Below are 24386 nucleotides of genomic sequence, written 5' to 3'. Positions count from 1 at the left end.
TTCGGGGCACCTGGGTGGCTCAGTCAGTTAAGCGTGTGCCTTTGGCTCAGGTCATGATCCCAGGGTCCTGGGATCAAGTCCTACATTGGGCTCCTTGCTCAGCAGGGAGCCTGCTTCTCCCTCTCCCTCTGTTGCTCCCCTGCTTGTGCTTGCTCTCTCCCCCTCTCTCTGTCTGTGTCAAATAAATAAATAAAATCTTTAAAAATATATATATATACATATATATATATTTATTCATTTAAGCAATCTCTGTACCCAACGTGGGGCTCAAACTCACGACCCTGAGATCAAGAGTCGCATGCTCCGACTGAACCAGCCAGGTGCCCCTCAGTATTTTTTAGTATATTCATAGAGTTGTGCAATCCTCACTACAATCAATACACTTTTGTCACTCCAGAAAGAAACCTCATACCCATTAATGGTCATCCCCATTTTCTCCCAAGATCACAGTTCTAGATCACCACTAATCTACTTTTAGTCTCTATAGATTTGCCAATTTTGGACATTTCATATAAATGGAATGATATAATATGTGATCTTTGGTGAAAGTCTTCTTTCATTTAGGATGATGTTTTCAAGGTTCATCCATGTGTTAGCATGTATCAGTGCTTCATTTCTTTTTATGGCTGAATAATATTTCATTCTGTGAATTTGTTTAGCCATTTTCCTGTTGATGAACATTTGAGTTGTTTCCACTTTTTGGCTATTATGAATATTACTGCTGTGAACATTTATAGAAGTTTTTGTGTGGATATATGTTTTCATTTCTCTTGGTTATATACCTAGAGTGGAATTGCTGGGTCATATAGTAAATATATATTTAACTTTGAGGAACTGCCAGACCATTTTCCACAGCAGCTACACCATTTCACATTCCTTTCAACAATGTATGAGGGTTTCCATTTCTCCATGTTCTCACCAATACTTGTTATTATCAGTCTTTTGATTATAGTCATCCTCGTGAGTATGAAGCGGAATCTCACTGTGGTATTGGTTTGCATTTCCCTGCTGGCTAATGATGCTGAACATCTTTTCATGTGCTTGTTGGCCATTTGTATATATTTTTGGAAAATTATCTATTTAGATCCTTTGTCCATTTTTTAATTGGATTGTCTTTTTTATTACTGAGTTGTAAAAGTTCTTTATATATTCTGGATATATAATGAGATACATGATTTGTAGAAATTTTCTCTCATTATGTGGGTTGTCTTTTCACTTTTCCTTCATGCACAAGTTCCTAATTTTAAGTACAGTATATCTATTTTTCTTTTGTTGTTTGTGCTTTTGGTGGGATAATTAAGAAGGCTTTGTGTAATTAAAGATCACAAAGATTTACTCCTACGTTTTCTTCTAAGAATTTTATAATAGTTTTAGTTCTTACATTTAGATCCATTTTGAGTTAATTTTTGTGTATAGTCGAGGAAGAGGTCCAGTTTCATTTCTTTGCTTGTGGCTATCCATTGTGCAATCACCATTTGTTGGAAAGACTCTTCTTCCCCAATGAGTGATCGTGGCACTTCTGTCAAAAATGAATTGACTATAAATGTGAGGGTTTATTTCTGGACCCTCTGTTCCGTTGATCATACTTAGCCTTATGCCAATACGACATTGTTTGCAGCTTTTGAGTTGATCATGTCATTTTTGTCCTTTATTTTATTGATATGTATATTATTTTAATTGATTTTTGGATGTTAAACCAACCTTGCAGTCCTGGACTGAATCCCAATTCATCATGATACATAATCTTTTTTATATATTGCTGGATTTTGGTTTGCCAGTTTCTTGTTAAGGATTTTTCATCTAATTTCATAAGAGATATTGGTTTGTTATTTCTATTCTTATAATGTCTTTGTCTGGTTTTGTTATCTGGGTAATATTTCTCTCATAGGATGAGTTGGGAAATGTTCTGTATTTTTTAGAAGAATTTGTAAAGAATTAGTTAAATCTTTTTTAAATGTCTGGTAAAATTCACCAATAAAGCCATTTGGGTCTGGGCTTTTCTTTGTGGGAAGTTATAAAATTACTAATTCAGTGTCTTGTTATAAGTCCATTCATATTTTCTGTTTCTTCTTGAATCAGTTTTGGTAGTAGGGGCCTTTCTAGGGATTCTTCCATTATATCTAAGTTATCTCATTTGTTGGCATACAGTTGTTCATGTTATTTCATTATAATCCTTTTTATATTTGTAAGATGGGGACACTGACATTGCTTCTTCTGTTCCTGAGTTTAGTAACTCGAGTCTTTTTTTTTCTTTTTTTCTTTGTCAGTCTACTAAAGGTTTGTCAATTTTGTTGATATTTTCAAAGAATGAAATTTTGATTTTGTTTATTATTATTATTCTATTTATATTTCATTATTTTCTGCTCTAATCTTAATTATTCCCCTCCTTTTTTAAAAAAAGAGTTTATTTAGAGAGAGAGAGCATGTGAGCAGGGGGAGGGGCAGAGGGAGAGGGAGAGAGAGAGAATCTCAAGTGGACTCAATGCTGAGTGCAGACCCTGATGCGGGGCTTGATCTCATGAGCTTGAGATCATGACCTGAACTGAAATCAAGAGTCAGACGCTTAACCAACTGAGCCACCCAGGTGCCCCTCCCCTCCTTCTTTAGATTTCATTTGCTCCTAAATATTTCTTAATTTGCTGTATGCCCTTTAGATAGTTTTCAGAGATTTTAAATGGTTAATTTTTAATAATTTTTACTGCTTATTTTCCTGGGGAGTGGGACCATGGAGCTCCTTTTTTTTTTTTTTTAATTTTATTTATTTGAGAAAGCACAAGTGGGGGGCAGAGGGAGGGAGGGGAGGAGGGAGAGGGAGAAGTAGACTCCCTGCAGAGCAGTGAGCCCAATGCAGGGCTCTATCCCAGGACCCTGGGATCATGACCTGAGCTGAAGACAGACACTTAAGCAACTGAGCCACCCAGGTTCCCCTACCATGGAGCTCCTTAGCCCACTATTTTAGAAGTGGCTCTCCCATATTATATTTTAAATACGTTCAGTTTCAAACATATTATAGCATACATATAGATAAATCATGTTTTCCTTACATAATTGACTAAAACTAAATTGTATAGCAAACATTTCTCTTTAAATGGGCAACAGTAAGAAACTTTTCTTTATATTTTATAAATAGTATTAAAGATTATATTGAAATTTAATTTTGCTGTAAATTTTTAATAATATACTTCACAAAAAATCCCTAGCATATCAAACCTGTGATATCATAGATATTATTACTTAGGTTGAAATTTTTTCAAATGAATTATTTAAAGTCCAATTAAAAGTTGCTATTAAGTAAATAATAGCACAGGTGGAATGCAGATATTTTAAGACTCCTGAGTGTGGGCCTTGAAGGACCGAAATGTGTGGAACGCTGGAATTTGGTCCCAGCAGTGGAGTGAGAGTACATATGAGGACTGAGCCTTGACATGACTTGCTCATGGCGATTTCAGGCAGTGGCAGAGGCAGCACCAGCAACTGGTCTCCTGGCCAGGGTTAGACCACACTGGGAAGAGCCAAGGCCGAAGCGTTCTGGGCATAATGACTGCAAAGAGAACCCGTATGTAGCTTAGGACCTAGGAGCCATTGATCTGAAATCTGATCAAGGTTCTCCATTTGCTGTTTTATCTGTTTGAACTGAAACTCACCAGCAAGGGTATGTGTGACCAGATTGCCACACTGCAGCCAGCCTTGGCCAGGGTTTCTATTTCTAAGAGGGTTAAATGGTAAATAGACAGTTTTGGAAAGTTTTTTTCTTTAAGGTACATTACAGGGAAAAAATTACAAAGGCATTTGCAACACTACCATTTCTGGGCCTTTAAATTTTTTTAAATTTGGCTTTATTTGTCTGACCAAGATTGAGTTTCTGCCAGAAAGTCATTCGTCCTATGAAAATTCCAAACGTTTTTATTATTGCCACTATATTTTATTGTATTCTATTGCTTTACTAATTTGGGTGTTTATTGTTGAGAATAACAGGCTTGATTAAGGTCACTTTTAATAAAAACGGGACCACATTTCACCTTATCCACATGAAAGGCACTCTTGAGTTTTTGGTTTCTGCCTGTTTCATGGTGGCAAGATGTCCTCAAAGCATAATTGATCTTCATTATCTCTGGCTAATCAGGGGCCTCATGGGCACCCCTAAATTGTTCCCATTTCCTTGTGGTTATTTCATTGCCTTTGTAGAAAGAACAAAGAAATCTGACTGACATTATAGTGGGCTTAAAAATTATCTTTTAGTTTCAGTACACTTCAGTTCACAAATGAATAAGATATTAAACTGAACAATTCCTTCAAGCACATTACAATTTTCAGTATTAGAATAGGTTCCAATGAATCTAAATGAAGACATTTTAAATTAGAAAGAAAAGAAAGGGCTATGGACGTAACAAGCTAGAGATAGAGAAAAGAAAGGATGGTGCTTTTTTTCTGGAAAACTCTGATTTTTTTTTTTTAAGATTTTTTATTTATTTGTCAGCGAGAGAGAGAGAAATAGAGAGAGCACAATAGGGGGAGCGGCAGGCAGAGGGAGAAGCAGGATCGCCACTGAGCAGGGAGCTGGGTGTGGGACTCAATCCCAGGACCCTGGGATCATGACCTGAGCCGAAGGCAGACACTTAACCGACTGAGCCACCCAGGCATCCCTGAAAACTCTGATTTTTATAAATACGTACATTTATTTGTATTTACCTTTTTATTCTACCAGTATAGAACCAGCCACTTCATCCTTTCAGAGCCCAAAAAAAGGGAATTTATCAGAGGTTTAGTTTAATCTAAAGAAAAAATTGCCCAGAGGTACAATTAAGTTTGCTTCCAACTGTGTCTTCCTTGAGATGGGAAGACTTCCTTCTCAGAGAGTAAAGTGGTCTCTGTGTTCTGTCAGCCCTTCCAAGATCCTTGGTCTCAGATTCATTCCTTTAATCTTTTAAATGGGGCTTGTCCATCAAGGTCCTTCTAAAAAATGGGATTTGGTTCAGGGGTCTTCCTTGGACCTACCACATTTAGAGTTAGCCTGATTAGTGGTTAAGAATAGATTTTGGAGTGAGACTTCCTGGTTCAAGTCCTGGCACCACCACTTACTAGCTGTGTGGCATTGGACACAGTCTCTCTATGACTCAGTTTCCTCATCTGTAAGATTGGGAAAATAACCAGTATTCATATGTTACCTGTAAAGATTAAATGGCTTAAGTAAATACTAAAGTGCTTTGGAATACTGCCTGGCACATAGTAAGTGCTGTATGAGTATTAGCTATTATTGTTATTATTTAGGTTAAGAACCCCTCCTTCTACAGGACCCTTGTTCACTCATTCATTTATTCATTCATTCATTCACCTGCTCCTTGCTGAGCACTCTGCTACTCTCACTACTTCACTACCTCTTGCTCAGGATGAACTAGGGATGTCATGGACAAGGATAGTTGCCGGCTTTCTTTGTATTCTGTCTCCTCGCAGTGATTGGTATTTAATGAGTGCTCGGCTCTGACATAAATGAGGATTGACCTCATGTTTTCAAAGGTGATCTGATACCAGAGAACAGTGGTTCTTATTTTTAAAGCATATGTATGCTAGGCTTGTCTTAAAGTGTCAAGGATGAGAACTGAGTATAGTTGTATAGATCTGATGAGATTTTGGATTAACTTGGATTTTAGCCTGTGATTTTTCTAGTGTTTGCCTTAGTATATGCTTTAAAACAGTAACTAAAACTCTGGAATGTGCTATGACTTTTTCTCAACTTTTGAAGAAATTAATGCTTTCATTAAAACCAGGAACCTAAAAGTCTTGGAACTGCCCACACACATCCTGGAATTTATAAGCAAGACTAAGAGGAGCTCCAGAGACAATAGCCTGCGCCTCTCCTCCAAATTCAGATTGTCCAAGAAATGCTTGTGATTGCAAATAAACCACTGCTTTAGAATCCTCAAGAATAATGATCACAGCATTGTCCAGTAATTCAGCAGTAACACCCACCAAATATAGATTCCATATATTGTGCATATACTGTATGTGTATAAGAATGCACAATGTTTGCCTATAGAGTAGTGCTATTGAAATTGGTATTTCCATCTTCAAGGGGTCAAAGTTCTTACAGGGGTAAGAACTAGGAATGGAATCATAGTATCTAAGATCTGAGTTGTAAGCATCTTGAGCTTATGTCTTATGGTCTGCCCACAAATAAGATGAGTTGTGAAGGTTATTTAGCCTTCTAGCTTTTCGACAAAATTGATAAATGTATTTGAAAAGCAAAATAAAATATTTTTCTGAATAACCACATTGAATGTTTTAAATATTAAAATATTTGGTGTGTTTTTATACAGAATATGTGTATATTTTACCTGAAATGTGAAGAGGCTACCACACCTTTAAAGGGCCTTCCTTAATGATAATGTGGCAGTCTTATGAAGGCACCATCAATAAGTCTTGTTGATAGGAAAAACAGTTTGGGAGGTGCCACTGGAAGAATGCATGCAACAGAAGTAGAAAGCTGTTTCCTTAACCCCAGTGCCAGGACTCTATTTTCCTGGGGCCTGGCTCTCTCAGGGAACGGGGAGGCTGGGAGGACGTGACAGCTGGGCTACATTCATGGAGTGGACTGATGGCATCTTCATAATTCTGTCTTTAAGAAGAGTCTGCTCATGGCACTTGAGTTTTTCCAGAAGGCAAAATTAGAATTCTTTCTTAACATATGATATCCAGAAGTCCTCAAGGACTTCCAGAGTTTTTATGAAGAATGCCAAATATCCTAGAAATTGTATTTCAACACCAGAGACTCTTTTAACATAAGCTAATTTAGCTTCACCACTATTGTGAGCCCTGACAACACTGTCCACCCCTACTACCTTTTCCAAGAGGTGTGGGTGGATCAGTATCAGCCCATTAGCACAAGCAGGGAGGACAGCAGGAAGCACCTGCCCTGTGGTACTGGGTCCGGCCTTTAGCCCAAGAGGGCAGCATTATGATTTTACACACATGTGCACACAAATGCGTGCATGTTGAGTACCATTGTTTAAAATCACTGTTGAGTAGCAGTTGCTTGGGCCCTACACAGGAGACCTGGACTCTACTCTCATTTCCTTTGGGTGATGTGCACAAGTCATAAATTCTTCAAGCCCCAGTTTGCTCATTTAATCCGAATGAAGAGTTTGAATTAGACCAAAATTTCAGAAGAAACTTTGATGTGCAGGTAAATCACCTGGGGATTTTGTTCAAATGCAGATTCTGGTTCAGTAAGTCCAGGGCAGGATCCAAGATCCTGCATTTCTAACCAGCGCCCAGGTGATGCTGATGCTGATGTTCCCTGGACGAATTTGAGTGGTAAGGGTTTAGATAAGACATCTTATTCTGTCCTCCGACCACCCTGTGATACAGGTATTCTTAGCTTCACTTTACAGTTGAGGAAACAGGCTTAGCTAAATACTGTCAGATGGCAGGACTAGAACTCAAACTTGAGTCTAACTGGCCCCAGAATTTAGCCACTATAAAAACTTTATATTGCCTTCCTTTTTTTTCCTGGGACTTGGAAGAATAACTGCAGTTTTCAAAGGTGTGTAACTCAGTAAGGAGTAGCTTAGCCATTATGAAAATCTATACCACCATAAACACAGAATAATACATAGTTCTTTTTTTTCCATTAGAAGAAAAAATATTGTGGTGGCATAGATAATGTGTAAGGTAAATGCCAAAGTCTGTTAATACAGGGGGTATTGTTGCATATTAGGAAGTATTTTAAGGCTATTTAATTTAGACTAATTTATTTAATGAGCTTTTAATCTACCTTGTCAGCTTGCTAGTTCCATTGTGTTGCATATTTTTATATTTGCTGACATTTCTACCAGCAATGATGGGGGTATCGAGCACTGTGATTGGAGGATATGCAGAGTGTTCATATTTCTACATAAAAACCTCTCTGTTGCTTTTCTTTTTTCTTTTCTTTTTCTTTTCTTTTCTTTTCACTTCTCTTCTCTTCTCTTCTCTTCTCTTCTCTTCTCTTCTCTTCTCTTCTCTTCTCTTCTTTCCTTTTCTTTAAGACAGAGAGAGAGTGTGTGAGCAAGCCAGGGGTGGGGGTGCAGAGGGAGAGGGAGACAGAATCTTAAGCAGGCTCCACGCCCAGCACGGAGCCCAACGTGGAGCTTGATCTCATGACCCTGAGATCATGACTTGAGGCAAAATCAAGAGTCCAGGGCTTAACTGAGCCACCCAGGTGCCCCCTGCTGCAATTTTTTAAGCACTAAGAATGCATTAGTACATTATTTCATGCTGTAGGCTGATGTCCACAAATATCGAACCATTACTATGTTTTGAGTCTGCAGGAGTCAGCATTCTTTTAAAATCCTCATTCATGACTTTAAGCATAGCAAACTTACTGAAAATGAACTGTTTTGTTTTCTGAAGGCCAAATTCCAGGACTTAATTTTTATGTGGAAAACTTCACCTCAGAGCAGAATTTTACAGCATAGTTATAAACCTCAAAGAATAGGAATTTGTAATGGACAGGGCCATTGATTCTTAACAGGAGTCACATTAACAGGTATACAAGACACATAAAATGGTTCCAAGAGCCTCTGGCAACATGTGGACATACAGAATCTTTAACATGGATTTGCAAGTTAGTGCCTAAAAGGAATTAGGCAGTCAGACTCTAAAAATCCAATTATCGATCTACTGACATACTTTGATTAGTTCAGGGGACTTTAGTTTGGAAGATTATAAGTTCACTGCCCACTGAGCAGAATGATGGGTGGGGTGGGTAGGAACTTCTGAGTCAGGCTGCCCAGGGTTCTGACCCCCAGAACCCCAGCTTGCCTCTTAGCAGCCAATTTGACCTTGGACAAAGTACTCACCCTCTCTGAGCCTCAGCTTCCTCCTCACAGGGTTGACATGAAAGTGAAAAGATATACAGTACTTGAAAGTGCCTAGAACGTAGCAATAGATGTTTAGAAATGTTTATAAATGCTAATTTTCTGCTCTATAGCCATTATAAAAGTATTCCTAACTCTCCAATTGATACTTCTCTGTCAAAATTTCTGTTGTGAGTGGGATACCTGTTGAAGGTGAGAACATGGTGGGGAGAGACAGCAGGGCATGATCAAGAAGCCCATGGTGATTAAATCCAAGGAGTGGGCCAGGCAAGATGCTAACCCAGGTTATATGTGACAGAGGAAGATTCTGGTATAGCAGAGCACCCCTACACCACCCAGAGGTATTTTCTGAAGCTAATGAGCCCTGAGTAGCCCCTGAGCCAAAATCCCTGCCCTGTGCTGTCTCTTTTGGCCATTCAGGTCACACATACTCCCAATCACCTCAGCTTGTCATATTCAGATCTGGCTGGAAGCCAATCCTTAGAGCTTGTTCAGTTCCTTAAATAAGGAGCTACCTATGCATGGCACCTAAGACAAGTTCAGCCCTACAGTAAATGTGTGTCGGTCAGATTACATTGAAGGTACAGTATATTTCCTCCTAAGGTCTCTAACCACTTAGTAAATATTTGTCAGATGAATTAATGAAATGAAAACCTTTATAGAGGAAACCTGAAGATGTTGGTAGAGTGAGTCTATGGAGACAAAGGCTCTTCAGGTCATTGTTGCTGTCAACAGACCCTGTGAAAATGTCTTTCGTAGGCGACCCTTCCTTGCATCATTTCCAAGGCCTCTGGGGTACACAGGGAAACCACATACAGCTTTGGGACATTTTTTTAACTACTAGCAAAAGCAGCCCATCAGAGTACTCATTTTAAAGATGCATATTTAAAGACAAGGAGGGAAGAAAGAATTCTTAAATGCAAATGGCTTTTACACTTTCCTACTTATGTGTTTTGTTCAGCAGACTAGTGTCTTCCCACACCCTTCTGCTGTGTGTGCGGCCATTTTCTCCGAATTAAAGGAAGAGAAATATTGGCACCTATCAGTTAAAAAGCCCCAGGGATCCACATACCATCCGGGCCAGCTAGAATGAGGTGTTTATCAGGGCACGAACCCCTGGCTTCTGGGAACCCCCCCCTCTGACCTCTGTGCTTTCTTCCTAAAGTCCTCAGGCCAGGGCTTAAAAGGAAATAGAACAAAATTAAGTCCACCACTGGGTGATTTAGCCTTTGGTGGATACTGACGATTGGTGATGTGCTGGCGTTAATCAGGCAGCGTGGCCAGCACACGCCAAACACAGCCCAGAGTGGCTCTGGAACCTGCACCAGCCTGCGGTTGGGCCCGGTGTGCGGTTTGGGCAACATCTTGAAAACAAGCTCATCCATAAAGTCAAAGGCTTTTAAAGTGATTTTTAAGTAGAATAAACATTGAGAACAATTAAAAGGAATGAACAAGGAGCTAGATTAAGATTGACACCCCCCACCCTGCCCAAATACCCAGTGATAAGGAAGCCAGCCAAACAGTGTAAGTGTGTTAAGGCAGAGTGGGAATGCAACGCGGCCATTAAAGGTGAAAAATACGTTAGTTTTTTTTGGATACATGAAATATGCATCTTTACTAATGTTGAACCCCGAAGTGGACTATTTGCAACCATTTCAAAATGCAGGTATAATCATTAACAAATGGCAGAACCGATTTTCATAATGTTGACTAATGTTTTCATCATATTGACTAAATCCCTAATTTTTAAAAACGGACTCTCGTGGCAGTCATGTGCAATCTTGTGAATATTCCCTTTTGAGGACTTGATTTCAGAGTGATCCTGTCACTCTGACTAAACCGACAAGGAAGTGCCATCCCTGGATGGCAAGGACCAGGGACTTTAGGGACAAAGGAGAGCCAAAGAGCAGCAGGGCCAGCTTGAGGCCAGAGTGTCTGAAGCCTGATGCTTTCTGATGTTGGCTCTTCTCTGAGGAGGGTCCCCTGCCCTGGTGACCACACCCCAGCCCAGTCTCCTGAGCCTCACCCTCTTCATTCACCCAGCCATGTGACTCTGAGATGAAATTGGGGACAAGTAGAACAAGAGAGGAGAGTTATGTTTTAAATTTGGAAATTGCTCAAGAAAAATCAGGCTGTCTTGATTGGCACATGCAAATGTACGCAACTGTTAATTTTCTTGCTGAAATTCCCATTTCCTTTATCCACACAAAATCTCTGAAAAATCTTCTTGATGATTCTTTTGTTCCCTTTCTGCCCCCACCCCCAGTAATTAAAACGTGAAATAGTAGTGATGTCTTCTGGCCAACCTGAGGACCTGGGGGTGACATCAAGCCCAGGCCACTGCTCTTGGCCCCAGGTGGCATGCTGGGGCCGACAGCAGGGACGGGCTGCTGACGTAACTGTCTTCATTTCTAATGCTGGTAGTAACCAACAGCGTTTAGTTTTGCTTTGACAACTCCTCCTACAGCCAAAACTATTGTTATGGCCCACATGCCATTGCTATTTATCCTAAATAAGGAAAAACAAAGGCTATTCTGGGCGTAGAGCAGGGCTTGTGGCCGGCTTTATTTGCAATATTACCATGGCACGCTGCCCTTCTCACTATGGCCGCACTGTGATTTTTCTGAAAACTGCTGCCTTCTCTTAAGTCTTTTCACACAGCCCCCGGGCATCAGAATGCACTGGAGGTGTTCTACGCACACATGAAAAACTGCCTAGCCCTCAGGGGAAACCCAGACTGTGCTTGCACAAAATGAACCAGGAAAAAGTGCCCTCCTGAGAGCTGTCTCTGCTTTGCCATTTGGATTCTTCTCTCTAATTTCTGAACCTTGTAAACTAAAACCGCCTAGTAGTAAGAGTCCTGACTTTACAGCACCCCTGTAGGTATATTTTCGCCACCATGCATTGAGAAATAGGGGCGGGGGGAGAGAAAGGGCAGAGCCGACAGGAAAGTGAGAGTGGGGGGGGAAGCTGAGTGTTTCCTGCTGTGCTTATGACTTTGACAGTTGCCAGTGCCCAGCTTAGCTGCAAGAGCTATGTGAACTGCTCCCATCAGTTAGAGAGAGACTTTGGGGATTGGAGGGCCCCGAGGACAGCCTGCAGCCTGGCTCCTGGTATGAGAGACGCTGTGGGCACTTCAAGCCAGGATGTGCTCTTGAAGCTGGATCCACAGCAGAGAAGCCTAAGTGGCTAAGCATCCCTGTCTGTTTGCACACGCTGCCTCGGTAAGCCCTCGCTTCATTTCTTCAACCTTGAAAGCTTCCAGCAGGGATCAAGAGAAGAAATACTGTATTGGGATTTGTAGATCTCCCCCTTTCTGCCTTATCCGGTTTGATATTTGCCTGTTAAAAAGATTATTGAATGCAATGGAACACGATGATCTGTCTAGCTGCATTCCGCTCATCTGTGTGTGTAACATGTCCCAGGTGAGGCCAGACATGAGAAATGCAGACTAATCGTTGCTGTCTGTTGCTGTATATGACACTGGGTGTTCCGCTGCTCCAGGATTTGAGACCCTGCACTTGTTATCTGCTCTGTGACACCGCCCGCTTCCTGCCACAGAGCTCCTGATTTCTGTGGACGGCAGTTGATAATTGGTAGCCACAGTCTGCGGTCAGAGCCATAGCATTTGAGTCTAACACCTGGGCTGGGCCCCGCTGATACGGTAGAGAGAGAGACAGAAGCACGCGCACACACACACACACACGCAGTCGCACACTCACACCCCACGCTGGCCATAACTGCCGCTCTGAGCTGCCTAAAGAGGAGATGGCCTGAAGCCGAAGGGATGCTTTGAACGTGGGGGGGGGGCCGCATCACGGTTGGACTCCCCCTTGCAAAGGACCCGATTATGTCCAGTGACCACCCGAACAAAGCACACTGAAGGAGGCCCCGTTTAGAGACCTGTTCCTGAAAAAAGGCATACTTTCAAAGGGCAGCTGTGGGTGATGCCTGTTCTCTGGGGTTTGTGGTGGTTGTTCTTGGAGTTTGGCCTGAGGACAGAGTTGAGAAGAGTAGAAGCTCTTTCTCAAGAAGTTCATATCTACCTAAGAAGGGTCTGTCAGCTCTGAGAATGCCTCAGGGCTTGACTGTCTGTGGGAAGATGTATTTTAGGCTTTCTCGTCTTCTTTCTCATCTGTGACCAGTTTGTTCCCGTTGGAGATGCTATACACGTAAATACACAGGTTTGTTGCTTTGGAGCTTTGTTTTCTCAGATGTTCTATATGTGAGACTAACTCTCCCCCACCCCCGGAAACTCTGTTACTCACTGCTAGACTCATGGGTACTTTTTTTTTTTTCACCCGGAGTCATTGAAAACAGCATCTGAAAGAAAAGATGTGTTTCTCAGGATGTGGGTGGTTTACTGGGTTGTTTCTCAGGTCACCAGTCTAGTAACAGTAGACCTGAGGCAAGCCAGCTGTGACTCTTGAGAGGCAGCCTGTGGGGACAGACAGAGACTGCTAGCTAGGGAGCATTCAGAAGCCACTCTGCTCTTAAATGTGAAGGAGATGGTTACTTGTGCAGCTGTATATTTTTCTGATGCATTTTCCTAAATTAATAATGTGGGGGTAGGGTGGGGGTGGATTTTTAAATGAATCCTATAGAGGGAATTATGGATTTATGTATGTATTTTTTTCCATTTATAACATATTGGAGGGATAGACTTTTTTTTTTTTTTTTTGGAGGGATAGACTTTTAAAAGGTTTGTAATTGCTTTTACTCCTCTGCTATGTTTTCAGAAAAATCCTGTCAATCATCTTTGAGTGGAACATATTTAGCTAGATTTCTTTCTGAAGAGATCATGAGACTCTAGATTCTAAAATGTATGATGAAAAGTTGAATTGGATGAATGCTTGGACCTTAGTAATTTAAAAAGACGTTATTCTAGCTGGATGGCGCTGGTGTCTGCGTTCTAGGGATTCAGTAGCCAGTCAGTTTATTGGTCACTGCTCCTTGCCAGAGTCATTAAAGGCACCTGGCTGTGGGCCGGAGTCAGGCAGATGCGGGCCACACCTTGCCCTAAGAGAGCCCTGTGTCGTTGGACCGCACTCTGCTTTCCCCTCTCCTCCTAGAGATCATAGGTATCACTTCCCACATTTGGTATCATGCAAAACATTTTAGAAACGTTAATAGAAATAGGATAATAATAACATTAATAGAAATAGGATTCTGTAAACAGGTAACTTAGAGCAACCATGAGGTTCTTTTTCCGGTGATAGTTCACAATGCCTAGAATAATAATAGTTGAATAATTTTTAGGAAATATGAAAACCTTTGGCAAAACTTCATCACTGAAGTCATTAGTAAATGTTTGGTGGAATATGGCTCTGTGCTAGACATTGTTAAAAGCAGATTAGGCAATTGGGACCCTTCCTTTTACGGATTTCTTTAGCCATTTATCTAAAATGAACACTAACTTTATGCAAGTCATGTGCTGCCTACTGACGATATTAAAGAAGATCAAGATACTATCCCAGAGATTACTCCAGGAGGAAGACGACCAGAAAATGGGCAGTATAAGTATAAGTGATAAGTCCTATGACAGGCTTCAGCTGCATGCTAGGGAGCCTCCCAAGGGAACCATCATCAAGCAGTTAGGAAAGAGCTCCTTAAGGAAGATAAAGCCTGGGAGGTGACACCACATTGGCGTATTTCTGGGGGTAGTTCTTTTCCCCTTCTTTTGTTTTACTTGTTATAGGATAGATTGGAATAGCCAACCCACCCAAGGAAAAGAAAATTCAAAATATATAATCTAATCATCATGATTATAGCTCTTACTGTTTTGCCTTCTGAACTTCAAGCTGTGAAATTATTCATATAACACAGGCTGAATTTCCCCCCCTCAACCATGGTGTTTAATGAGTGTGAATTTTCATTCAGCCATTAAAATCTCCAAGAGTATTTTTAAACTAATAGTTCACAAACTTGAGGCAGTTATGGTCTATGTAGATTCCAACTCCTGGCCCCACCGCCCAGTCTCTGTAGGATCGGGGCAAGAACTTACCAGGCTTTAGGAACATTCAGCACTTTAGAAGTGTCACAGAGCCATAAATAAAGAGTAAGACGCCCTCCGAGGCTGTCCTCTCTGCCCAGTAGGACAGAGAGGCAGGAAATGCACCTACTCATCTGCGGTGCATGAGCCATGCTGGAGACCTAGGAAAGCTTCCTGGGAGAGAGGGGCTGCCCAGAGTAGGCCTGTGCGGCAGCTAGCTACAGTCTCGGTATTCCCAATAGACTGTAGCACTTGGGAGAGCAAAGTGGAGTGCTGTCATTGGTTAGGGTTGGGGAGGGGCCGTTTGCGGTGGTGTGTAGGATTTTGTGGAAAGCATTCGGTGTTTTCAGTGACATCACGGTATTCTGCATGGCAACTTCTCTGAATGCGGGCCGCCAAGGTATTTCCTGGGCTGGGGTGGGGGGGCTGATGAGAGGCTCAGACTTTGCCCCCCCGCCACCCCATTTATAGAGTCTGTAAGGGCGTAAATGACACATCTGGAGCTTTAAAATTAAACATTGAGAAAATAGGATTCCTGTGAAGGATGATATATTAATGGAGGAAAGACCAAGTGGAAGACGGGTTAACCATCCCACAAATAGAAATGAGGGTTATATTAGGAGCCTAAGGTGGTAGAACCACGCTTCCCCCGAGTTCTTTAAAAATAGTACAGACGCTCATGCCTCTAGTATGAGTCAGTTCAGCTCTTCATTGAACCAGAGAATAGACCAACAGGCTTCACACCGTTTCCTCTGTTCTTGCAGTTCTCCACTGCACAGCCCGGCGTTTCTTGGGGATATTCTATAAAAATAGAGAGATGCCATCATCACCATCATCACTGTCTCTGTTTCATAGTAATAAAATAAGGTGCTGTGATGCCTTCCTGTAAGTTTTAGGCTAAATTTATCATAAGATTTCTGGTGTTTGGATTGCAGTGACTCATCCATTGTAACATTGTGAACCAGAGCCCCATGAAAGGAGGGGGAGTGTGAAAATTTGACTTTGGCCTAAAATTATTTCCTTGCATGGACTGCTTTTTGGCATTCCTCTGTTGATGTCAGTATCTACTGGAATCAAGGAAAACTGACCAGTGGGCTGTGTTCAGAGTCCGAACTAGGCACATGAAGTTTTGGAAACCCTAAAACATCCTATTATTTTCTCAGAACTCTACTATTCCTGTAGATTTTTTAAAAATCTTTTAATCTTTGTTTTTAATTGTTCTTCCTTAGCCTCCTCTTTCCACCCCATTCCCAAAACCAGAATCACAGACATTTCCCCTTTCTGGGCACCATTGCACATTGCCTCTCCTCTACCGTGAGAAAACGGACAGCATCTTGTCAGGCCAGATGTGGGCAGCCCAGGGTGAGAGAGGGAGAAGCAGCAAGGTCCCAATGCAGTGCCAGTCCTCAGCTGGCGTCTGCCTCCTTCCTGTGCGCAGGCTCTTGCTCCGAGATGCCCCTTGATTCAGGAAGCCGTAGCAAGCGTGCATCTGTCTGAAGAATATGCCTCTTCCGGGCCTGTCAAGAGTGTCTCCTACGGGGTGGGTAACGGGCCTCGCCGTACCTTCTGTACGTACAGCCTTTGCACCCCGGCCTCCCAAGTTGGAGCACAGCGAAGAGGAATCAGTGATGTGTGAAGGAGGAGGGCGGGGGGGGGCTGCACGAGCACCCCCATAGACGTGCACACTTGTGTGGGAAGACATGTGGCCACGAACTGCTGCCTTGAGGGGAAGGTGGTTTCAGCAAGAAGTGAAGAGCGCTCAGCCTGCCTGAGCGCTGACTGTGCAGTGCAGGAAACTGCTGGGTAAGGTCCCCAGAAGCCCCCAGAAGGTCTGTGGTTGAGATCAGGAGTCCAGCAGTCTTGAAACCCGACACCTTGAAGAGCAGGTGTGCTGAACTTCATCTGGTATTTGCATCCGGGAGTGAGGAAGCAAGGTTTGTTTTGTTTTTTAATGTAAAGCTTCTTTTACTTGTCCTGTGAGTTACTTTCTTGAGAAGGTGTAAAATCAGGCCATTGGCAACAAAGCCACACCTGGGGACCGCCAAACCCTTTGGGGGCCCCACGGCCTCTGAGCAGTATCCGTGAGGGAGTGAAGGGTTCAGGAGCAGCCAAGGAAGAGACAGGAATCACCATCACCATGATTACACCATGTGTGGAGAGAGAGAGGGGGGACTGGGTTTCCCATCTACCATGTCCAGGCTGTTGATATCCTATAGTGGTGTGGTCTTTACTTAATTTGCCTTTCATGATGCATGTTTTAGTAGAATTTTCCTGTTTAAAGTACAAGAGGGTGTGGGAGGACCAGTATGAGGAGGGGCTGCTCACATACCCCCTTGTCTTGAAGGGAGAGGTTATCAGTAGCAGAGGTCCCTGGAGTCTGGACCTCATCACGCTTGTCCCCAAGAAAACTCACTCTGTTTACTCCAGTTTTCACTTGGAGAATTCTCAGGACCCCTCTTGGAGAAGTATGGAGAGCCCCAAAGAGAGTACTTCCCTGTTGTTAGTGTTTGAGAAAGCAGTCTGTTTTTACTGACTGTGTATGCCCAGAGTTCAAAGTGAAGGTCAGCTGCACGTTTGACTGGGGCTGTGCCGCTCTGCGGAGGCTCCTTCCCCAGGGGCCGCACTTTGGGCTTCAGGGAGCACCCCAGGTTACCCTGGACTGCAGCGGGGGCCGACTAGCTTCTGCTGTGCTTACTGTGGCTCCTGCATCTGGTTAGGACTTGGTTGTTGGGACCATGACCTTTGGGACCCGGGCCAGGCCCTGCGGGAAGAACTGCCTCTCGCTGGTCCGGGGGCTGAAGTAGCTGAGGCTCTGGTTGGGCTTCTCTCACCCAGATCGGCCCGCTGGGCTACACCGCTGGGCTGTTTGCCTTCTTGAGTGGCACCCTGGGAACCCAGTCCCTGACCGCCTGTGCCCTTGCCCTGGCCCAGGCGAGCTTCGTACTGTTTCGATGCCTGTGAAGCCCCCGGGGTCTCTGCGCGTCCTGCGCTCCGAAGGTGCACCGGTTATGGTTGTACTTGTGCATGAAAACTCAGGACGGTGGCCCAGGAGCTGTTCTGACCACGTCTCAAATCCTGGCATCAGCAGGGTCCTCAAGACGTCCAGGCCAGCAGTGTTTGCGCTAGAGTGCCTGCTGTCAGCCAGTATAGACCGCCATTTCTCCAACTGTGGCTCAAGGATCTCTGGGGGTCTCCAAGACCAGTCTCCAGTGGTCAGTAAGGCCAGATCTCCTCCAACACCATAACCGAACAAACATGGCACAACAGACAGAAGGTGAAGCAGAGGGGAGAATCCAGCTGTCTTTTTATTAAGGCGTATATTGTAAGAGATGCACAGAAGGGTAAAGCAATGCCACTCTTATCACTAAACTTTTGTTTTGAAAAACGGTGTATTTGATTGTTATATATGTTAACATGAGTTTATTTTTTAATGAATAAATTTTTAATTTTTCAGTGTTAGTTGTAAATGTGGCAAATATCAATAGATGTCATCCATACGAATAAAGCGCTTTTGGGGGTTACCAGTAGCTTTTAAGAGCATAGAGGGCTCCTGAGAGCAAAGCACTGGAGAGCTGTTAGTGTGAGCAGAGCGGGAGCGTGGAGCCGAGGGAGGAAGGGCAGCAAGTTAGGACATGTAGTCGGGGTGGGGTGGGCTTTCCAGGTGTTGGGCCCTCAGCAGGACCAGGGTAGGGTGCACTGCACATGGCATGTCCACAAGAAAGCTGAAGAGGCACAACCTTCGAGTGGTAGTCCTCCTTTAAAAGAAAGATTCCATACACTGTTACCCACAACTGAGATCTTTCTTAGAACTCTTGCTTGCGATGAACTTTTTTTTTTTTAAATGGTCATTCTTATCTTTTTTTTTTTTAAAGATTTTATTTATTTATTTGAGAGAGAGAGAATGAGAGAGAGAGCACATGAGAGGGGGGAGGGTCAGAGGGAGAAGCAGACTCCCCGCCGAGCAGGGAGCCCGATGTGGGACTCGATCCAGGGACTCCAGGATCATGACCTGAGCCGAAGGCAATCGCTTAACCAACTGAGCCACCCAGGCGCCCGCGATGAACTTTTTAATGTAATGTTAGATCAGAAGATTCATGCCTTTCAGATGATATAAAATGTTCTATGTGCTGTCTCAGGCCAAAAGAAGTCAAATCCAGAGTGAATAAAGATCTAAACATAAAAACCTTAGAAAAAGTATTTTTAGAATATTGGAGAAGACCTTCCTCATCAAACAGGAAGCTTAGAAGCCATAAAAGGAAAAAAATAGTATTTCATGACATAAAAATTATTTATATCTTCTGTGGAGAAACTCATAGACTAGGAGAAGTTAGTGACAGACTAGGAGAAAATACTTGCAACACATGTAACAGACAAAGCTTTGTGGTCGTAATACGTAAAGGCTGCTTACCAAAAAATGAGAAAATCACAAATAAGCTAATATGAACTAATATGATTATGAAAAAGAAAAATACAAATTGCCAGTAACCATAGGGGAGGATCTAAGATTACTAGTAATTGGGGAAATACAAATTAAAACAAGATATGTATTTTTGCCCATCAGATTAGTGCAAATGAAAAGGGCGAGTATTCAGCGTTGATGAGCGTGTGAAGCCCCTTCCTAAGGCAGAGTCTCAGTAGCCATCAGCGTTTAAAAAGATATGTCCTTGACCCAGAAATTTCAATTTTAGGAATCTTTCCTGTAGGGATACTCAAAATGTGGGTCAACACTCATATTCACACATACGTACACATGCACACACAATCTTTTGATCATAACAGAAAAGGGGAAAAAAATACCCAAACATCTATCACTTGGAGAATATAAATTCCAGTATATCAGTATTCTGGAATACACAGCCACCATAAAGAATGAAGTTGGTTTTTATACATTCTTGTTTAAAAATGTCTGTGATATGTTAAGTGAAAAAAAACAGAACAATGTATTTGTACAATGATTTCACTCATTAAAAGAAGAAAGCCCTTATTCAATAGGCAAATGCACAGCTACATACAATGGGTGAACTGTGCCGTCTCCCAGGACGGCATGGGGTTGGGTGGGGTCGGGAGTGCTGAAGGCCTACAAAGGAGAACTTTTACATTGTACACTATTTCCTTCAGTATTGTTTACATTTTAAGGAAGTCTTCATTATTTTTATAATAAAATCCTTTTCAAATGAAACACAGATATACCCCAAATGCCTGTAGAATTATGGAAAATATAATTTGACTGTATGGCTACAAATGGTTATCTGCATAGCTTTCTATATACAGGAAAAGATAACCTAGAAAGACATCCTCCAGGTGAAGAATTAACCCCTGAAGACTTTGAGCAGGACCCCTCACTGTAATCATCATTTTCTTCCCTTTCCATGTCCATAGAGCAATGAAGTTGTTTTTTTTTTTAAGATTTTATTTATTTATTTGACAGAGAGAAAGACAGCAAGAGAGGGAACACAAGCAGGGGAAGTGGGAGAGGGAGAAGCAGACTCCCCACTGAGCAGGGAGCCCGACATGGGCTCCATCCCAGGACCCTGGGATCGTGACCTGAGCCAAAGGCAGATGCTTAACAACTGAGCCACCCAGGTGCCCCTCAATGAAGCTTTTTAGAGAAAAGAAAACATTTGTCAGTTCCAGGGCTTGATTTAACCGGATGATCAGCCATTAGGCCTCGGGGGGTGTCCAGAACAATGACAGCCATGCAGGGTGGGGGTAAGGTAGGTAGCACAGCCCCAGGGCCTTGCTGACTACCAGCATCACCTCTTGAGCTTCCTCAGTCAGCCAAGACCATGGGATCTACCCTTTTACTGCCCACCAGGGCTGTGCCTGGCAAACCCACCTGGCCTCAACTACTCACCACGTCGTTTCAGTGGTTCGGTTCCCTCACACTCAGCTCTCCATTCTCCAGGGTGCACATCTGGGCTGGTCCCGCTATAGGCCCCATGCCAAGTACAGTCCAGCCAGTCCAGCAAGCACATTTGTACATCTTTGTCCCTTGGGTATGTATGGGCCAAAGGCAAGAGTGGAGGGCAGTGTCACAGGACTGGACATGGTGAGATCTAGAAACACCCTGTGTTTATTCCCATGCCAACTCTAGCCCCCCTGTTTCCAGGGTATGGATGGTGGGGGCTCACAGGTGCAGACATTGGGGTCTAGACGGTGCTACCTAGTCCCTTCCTGCGTTATCCCAAATGTGAGACCATACACTGAGAGATAACACCACTGGCCATCAGCTTGGGTTCTATAGCAAGAGGGTGTGTGTGTGTATGCATGTGCATGCCTTGTGTTATGCATAGCAAGAGGGGGTGTGTGTGTGTGTGTGTGCATGGGCATGCCTTGTGTGTATGCATAGCAAGAGGGTGTGTGTGTGTGTGTATGTGCATGCCTTGTGTGTATGCATAGCAAGAGGGTGTGTGTGTGCATATGCACGCCTTGTGTGTATGCATATCCACGTGCATGTGTTACTTACTCGAACACATGCATACATGTGTGTATGCATATCCACGTGCATGTGTTACTTACTCGAACACATGCATACATGTATGTGTGGGTGTGTGCATGTGTGTGTTGCAGGTTCCAGGCAGGGACACAATTGACAGAGCTCTCCCCTTTTCTCTTCCTCTTCATTAAACCCCATACCTCCCTACCTCACAACAAAGTTGTGTGCTGTCTTCCTCACCATCTTCCAGAGCTTCTCACCGTTTAAGTTGACACCCCTGCACAATCACTTCCTTTCACTGTGTGGGGAGACTGAGGAAACTGGTGGGCAACATTCAGCAAAGCCATGAGCTGTAAATTAGAAAGCAGGAAATGTGGGTTCTAGGGTTGACCTTGAGCAATGAGCCTCTGCTTCCTCCCTGCAGATCTGAAGGGCTTGAGTCACCACCTCTCAGTGCCAACTCAGTGTTCTAGAAGTAGCTCCACGGCGCCGTCCTAGAGCGTGACGCATGTGTTAATGGCAGTTCGGAAATCCTTCGTAATGACAGTGTCAGGAATGCAGTTTCTGACCGCTCGTAAAATATGGTGCCTGCAGGGTTGGAGACAGCGGAAATGTGTTTTCTAAATTACTTCCAAAGGCAAGGCCCTGAGTAAAGGAAGTTGGAGCTTTTTATCAACATATTTTCCCTTCGGTGTAGTGTGTGGATCCTTTGTGGATGTACTTTGGAAAATGTGACTTAACTCTAAAGATGGGTTTAACATTCCTGGGGAGATTACACTGGGAGGAGCAACTTCAGTTTTGCAAGACTTTCTTACCTCCCCTGGGGGCAGGGCCATCCTCCAGGGCCTGCCTGCTCAGGGGAAGGGATAGCCTGTGTAGCCCTCAACCTGTGGCAGGCACATGGGGCCAGAACTTCGAGTCCCGTGTGTGAACGGGGTCAGTTACAGCACAGCACCTCTAGAGGTCTTGTAGAGCCAGCAGAATACATTTTCCTAAGGCCCTACTCATTAAGCAATTTGCAAAGGCAAGTTCTGTCTGAGCACTGTGCGTGGGCTGACCACCAGAGGTCTTTTGGAAAGAGCCGCATGCCAGGGGTTCCCTTTCTTCAGATGTTCTTCAACTTGTCGAAGTCTGGCAATGGCCTTGGGCAGCAGACCTGGGGAAAAATAGTTTCTCTTTCTTGAAGTCCTTGAGAGGACCAGGTGCTTGCAAGAAGCCCTGAGCACCTGGTAGTTGTGTTGCTCAGAGGGCTGGGTGATGGCACAAAGGGGCACGTGGCTAACGGGCTTTCCCTTTCCATCACAGCGGAGCTGGAGTTTGCCCAGATCATCATTATCGTCGTGGTGGTCACGGTGATGGTCGTGGTCATCGTCTGCCTGCTAAATCACTACAAAGTCTCCACACGGTCCTTCATCAACCGCCCGAATCAGAGCAGAAGGCAGGAGGACGGGCTACAGCCGGTAAGTGTGGGCCTGAGCCTCTGGGTGCTGCCCAGGCCTGTGTCTCGGCTCCAGAAGTGAGGCTTGGTGCCCACAAGGGCCACAAAGCAGGACACCCTCTTGAGTCAGCCCACTGTGGCCCATCGGCATCGAAAACTCTATCGAAGGTTCCTATACTTCAAGAAGAGCCTGTGCAGCATGAGCATGAGGCTCAGTGAGTTCTCACAAACCGAAGACACCTGTGTAACCCCTCCCCCAGCAGCCAAGAGACGTGGCCAGCCCCCAGAAGCCCACCTGGGGCTCCCTCCTAGCCATGCTGCTACCAGGTCACCACTGCCTGGACTGCTGTCAGCACAGATTACTTGCACTTGCTCTTGACAATGTTTTTAACAAAAGAGTCCGCCGGTAGGTGCTCCTTTGTGTCAGGCTTCTTTCACTAAATCCGCCCATGCTGTTACATGGAGATGGGTTTTAAAAGCAGCCCTGGAGGTGTTGCGGTGACAGGAATGCACTTGTGCAGCGCCCTGCATCCATGACAGGCTGCGGGGTTCGGCAGCACGGTGGGTGTGGGCGAGCTAGAAGGGCAGTGGGGGGATAGCAGGAGCTCAGGGCCTCCTTAGGGGGATCAGGGTGGGTTGGGTTGTGTAGGGGGCTCACAAAACAGCCCATAGTAAGGCTCTTCATCGCACTCCTCTGGAAAATAAAACATGTTTTCAGTTAAACTGCTCTATGATCTGTACTTAGGGGACCAAAGGCCACTGGCACTTCCTGTTCTGAGCCCTTTTACAATCTGTGATTCTGGTGGCCTTCAGTGAGAGGCTTGGGAATGCGAGTTTAGGCAATTACAAATTCTTGGGTTCGGTGGTGGGCAAAAGAGGCAGAATCGCCTCGTGGTACTTAGCCCCTCAGAGCATGTGTCAGGACCAGGGTGGTCTGGTGACTGGCTTAGGGAGGCCATCACAGGTGTGGGGGTGCAGCTGTCCTGGCAGGTGTGGTGGAGTGGCTGCTGGGCCCAGGGCCCTTGGACCCCTAGGGAGGGTTGGGTCACACTTCATCAGGGCTGCAGAATTGCTCAGTGGCCCATTAGCTCTGCTGTCCGCATGGGCGGAACTAAGGTTTGCTGGGTGCAGGCGGGGGGCGGGGAGAGGGAAGGGATGGGGCTGCTGGGAGCAGTCCTGAGAAAGAACCCCGTTCTCCTTCTTGCTTTCCCTCATCCTCTGCAGTCCCCTACCTTTATCTCTCTGGGTCCCCGGTTGGGCACCTGAGCCTCCTCCAGCCCTATTAACATGATTTTCATCACGCCACAACAGTTTCCGTGTGGGCCCCGGGCCCTTGGTCATCCCCGCAGTCTGGTACCCAAGGGGTCCAGGCTCACTGAACGCTGGCGTCTGGGTGCCTATGGATTCCCCACTGTTGTATAAGGACAGTTCTGTTACCTAAAGGAGAGAGCCAGTTCTTGCGAAGTTCTGAACACAGAATACACATAATTCCCCTGAGTTTAAAGAGAGAAAATCATATTCATAGCAACAGTTTCAGAACTGTGAAAGGATCAGCCATCACTGCTTTGCCTAAGCCTTAATGCAAAGACCATAAGTGCTGACCCCCAGTCTTGGGGGAAAGAGGTAAAACCATCCTCACTCCTTGTCATCAATAGGCAGCTCTCA

General features: G+C 44.2%; 1 protein-coding gene across 25 annotated transcripts in view; it reads left to right on the top strand.

The window, feature by feature from the left end:
• LDLRAD4 (low density lipoprotein receptor class A domain containing 4) overlaps positions 1-24386 on the top strand; it is a 434307-nt gene that overhangs the window by 385286 nt on the left and 24635 nt on the right. For 24 of the 25 annotated variants that reach the window (XM_064577962.1, XM_064577961.1, XM_064577954.1 and 21 more), the window contains one exon: positions 22589-22743. In XM_064577962.1, the coding sequence (XP_064434032.1) occupies positions 22639-22743 (105 nt within the window). In that variant the 5' untranslated portion in view covers positions 22589-22638. Of the gene's footprint in view, positions 1-9382; positions 12080-22588; positions 22744-24386 lie in introns of those variants that run through there. The other variant, XM_064577959.1, reaches the window with a different exon arrangement.

The sequence above is a fragment of the Mirounga angustirostris genome, unplaced genomic scaffold, assembly GCF_029215605.1.
Source record: "Mirounga angustirostris isolate CCGP_5_RB_7025 unplaced genomic scaffold, mMirAng1.0.hap1 SCAF_14, whole genome shotgun sequence".
NCBI classification, from domain to species: Eukaryota; Metazoa; Chordata; class Mammalia; order Carnivora; family Phocidae; genus Mirounga; species Mirounga angustirostris.
Note: the sequence above shows the minus strand (reverse complement) of the source record. Positions and strands in the feature narration are given on the sequence as shown.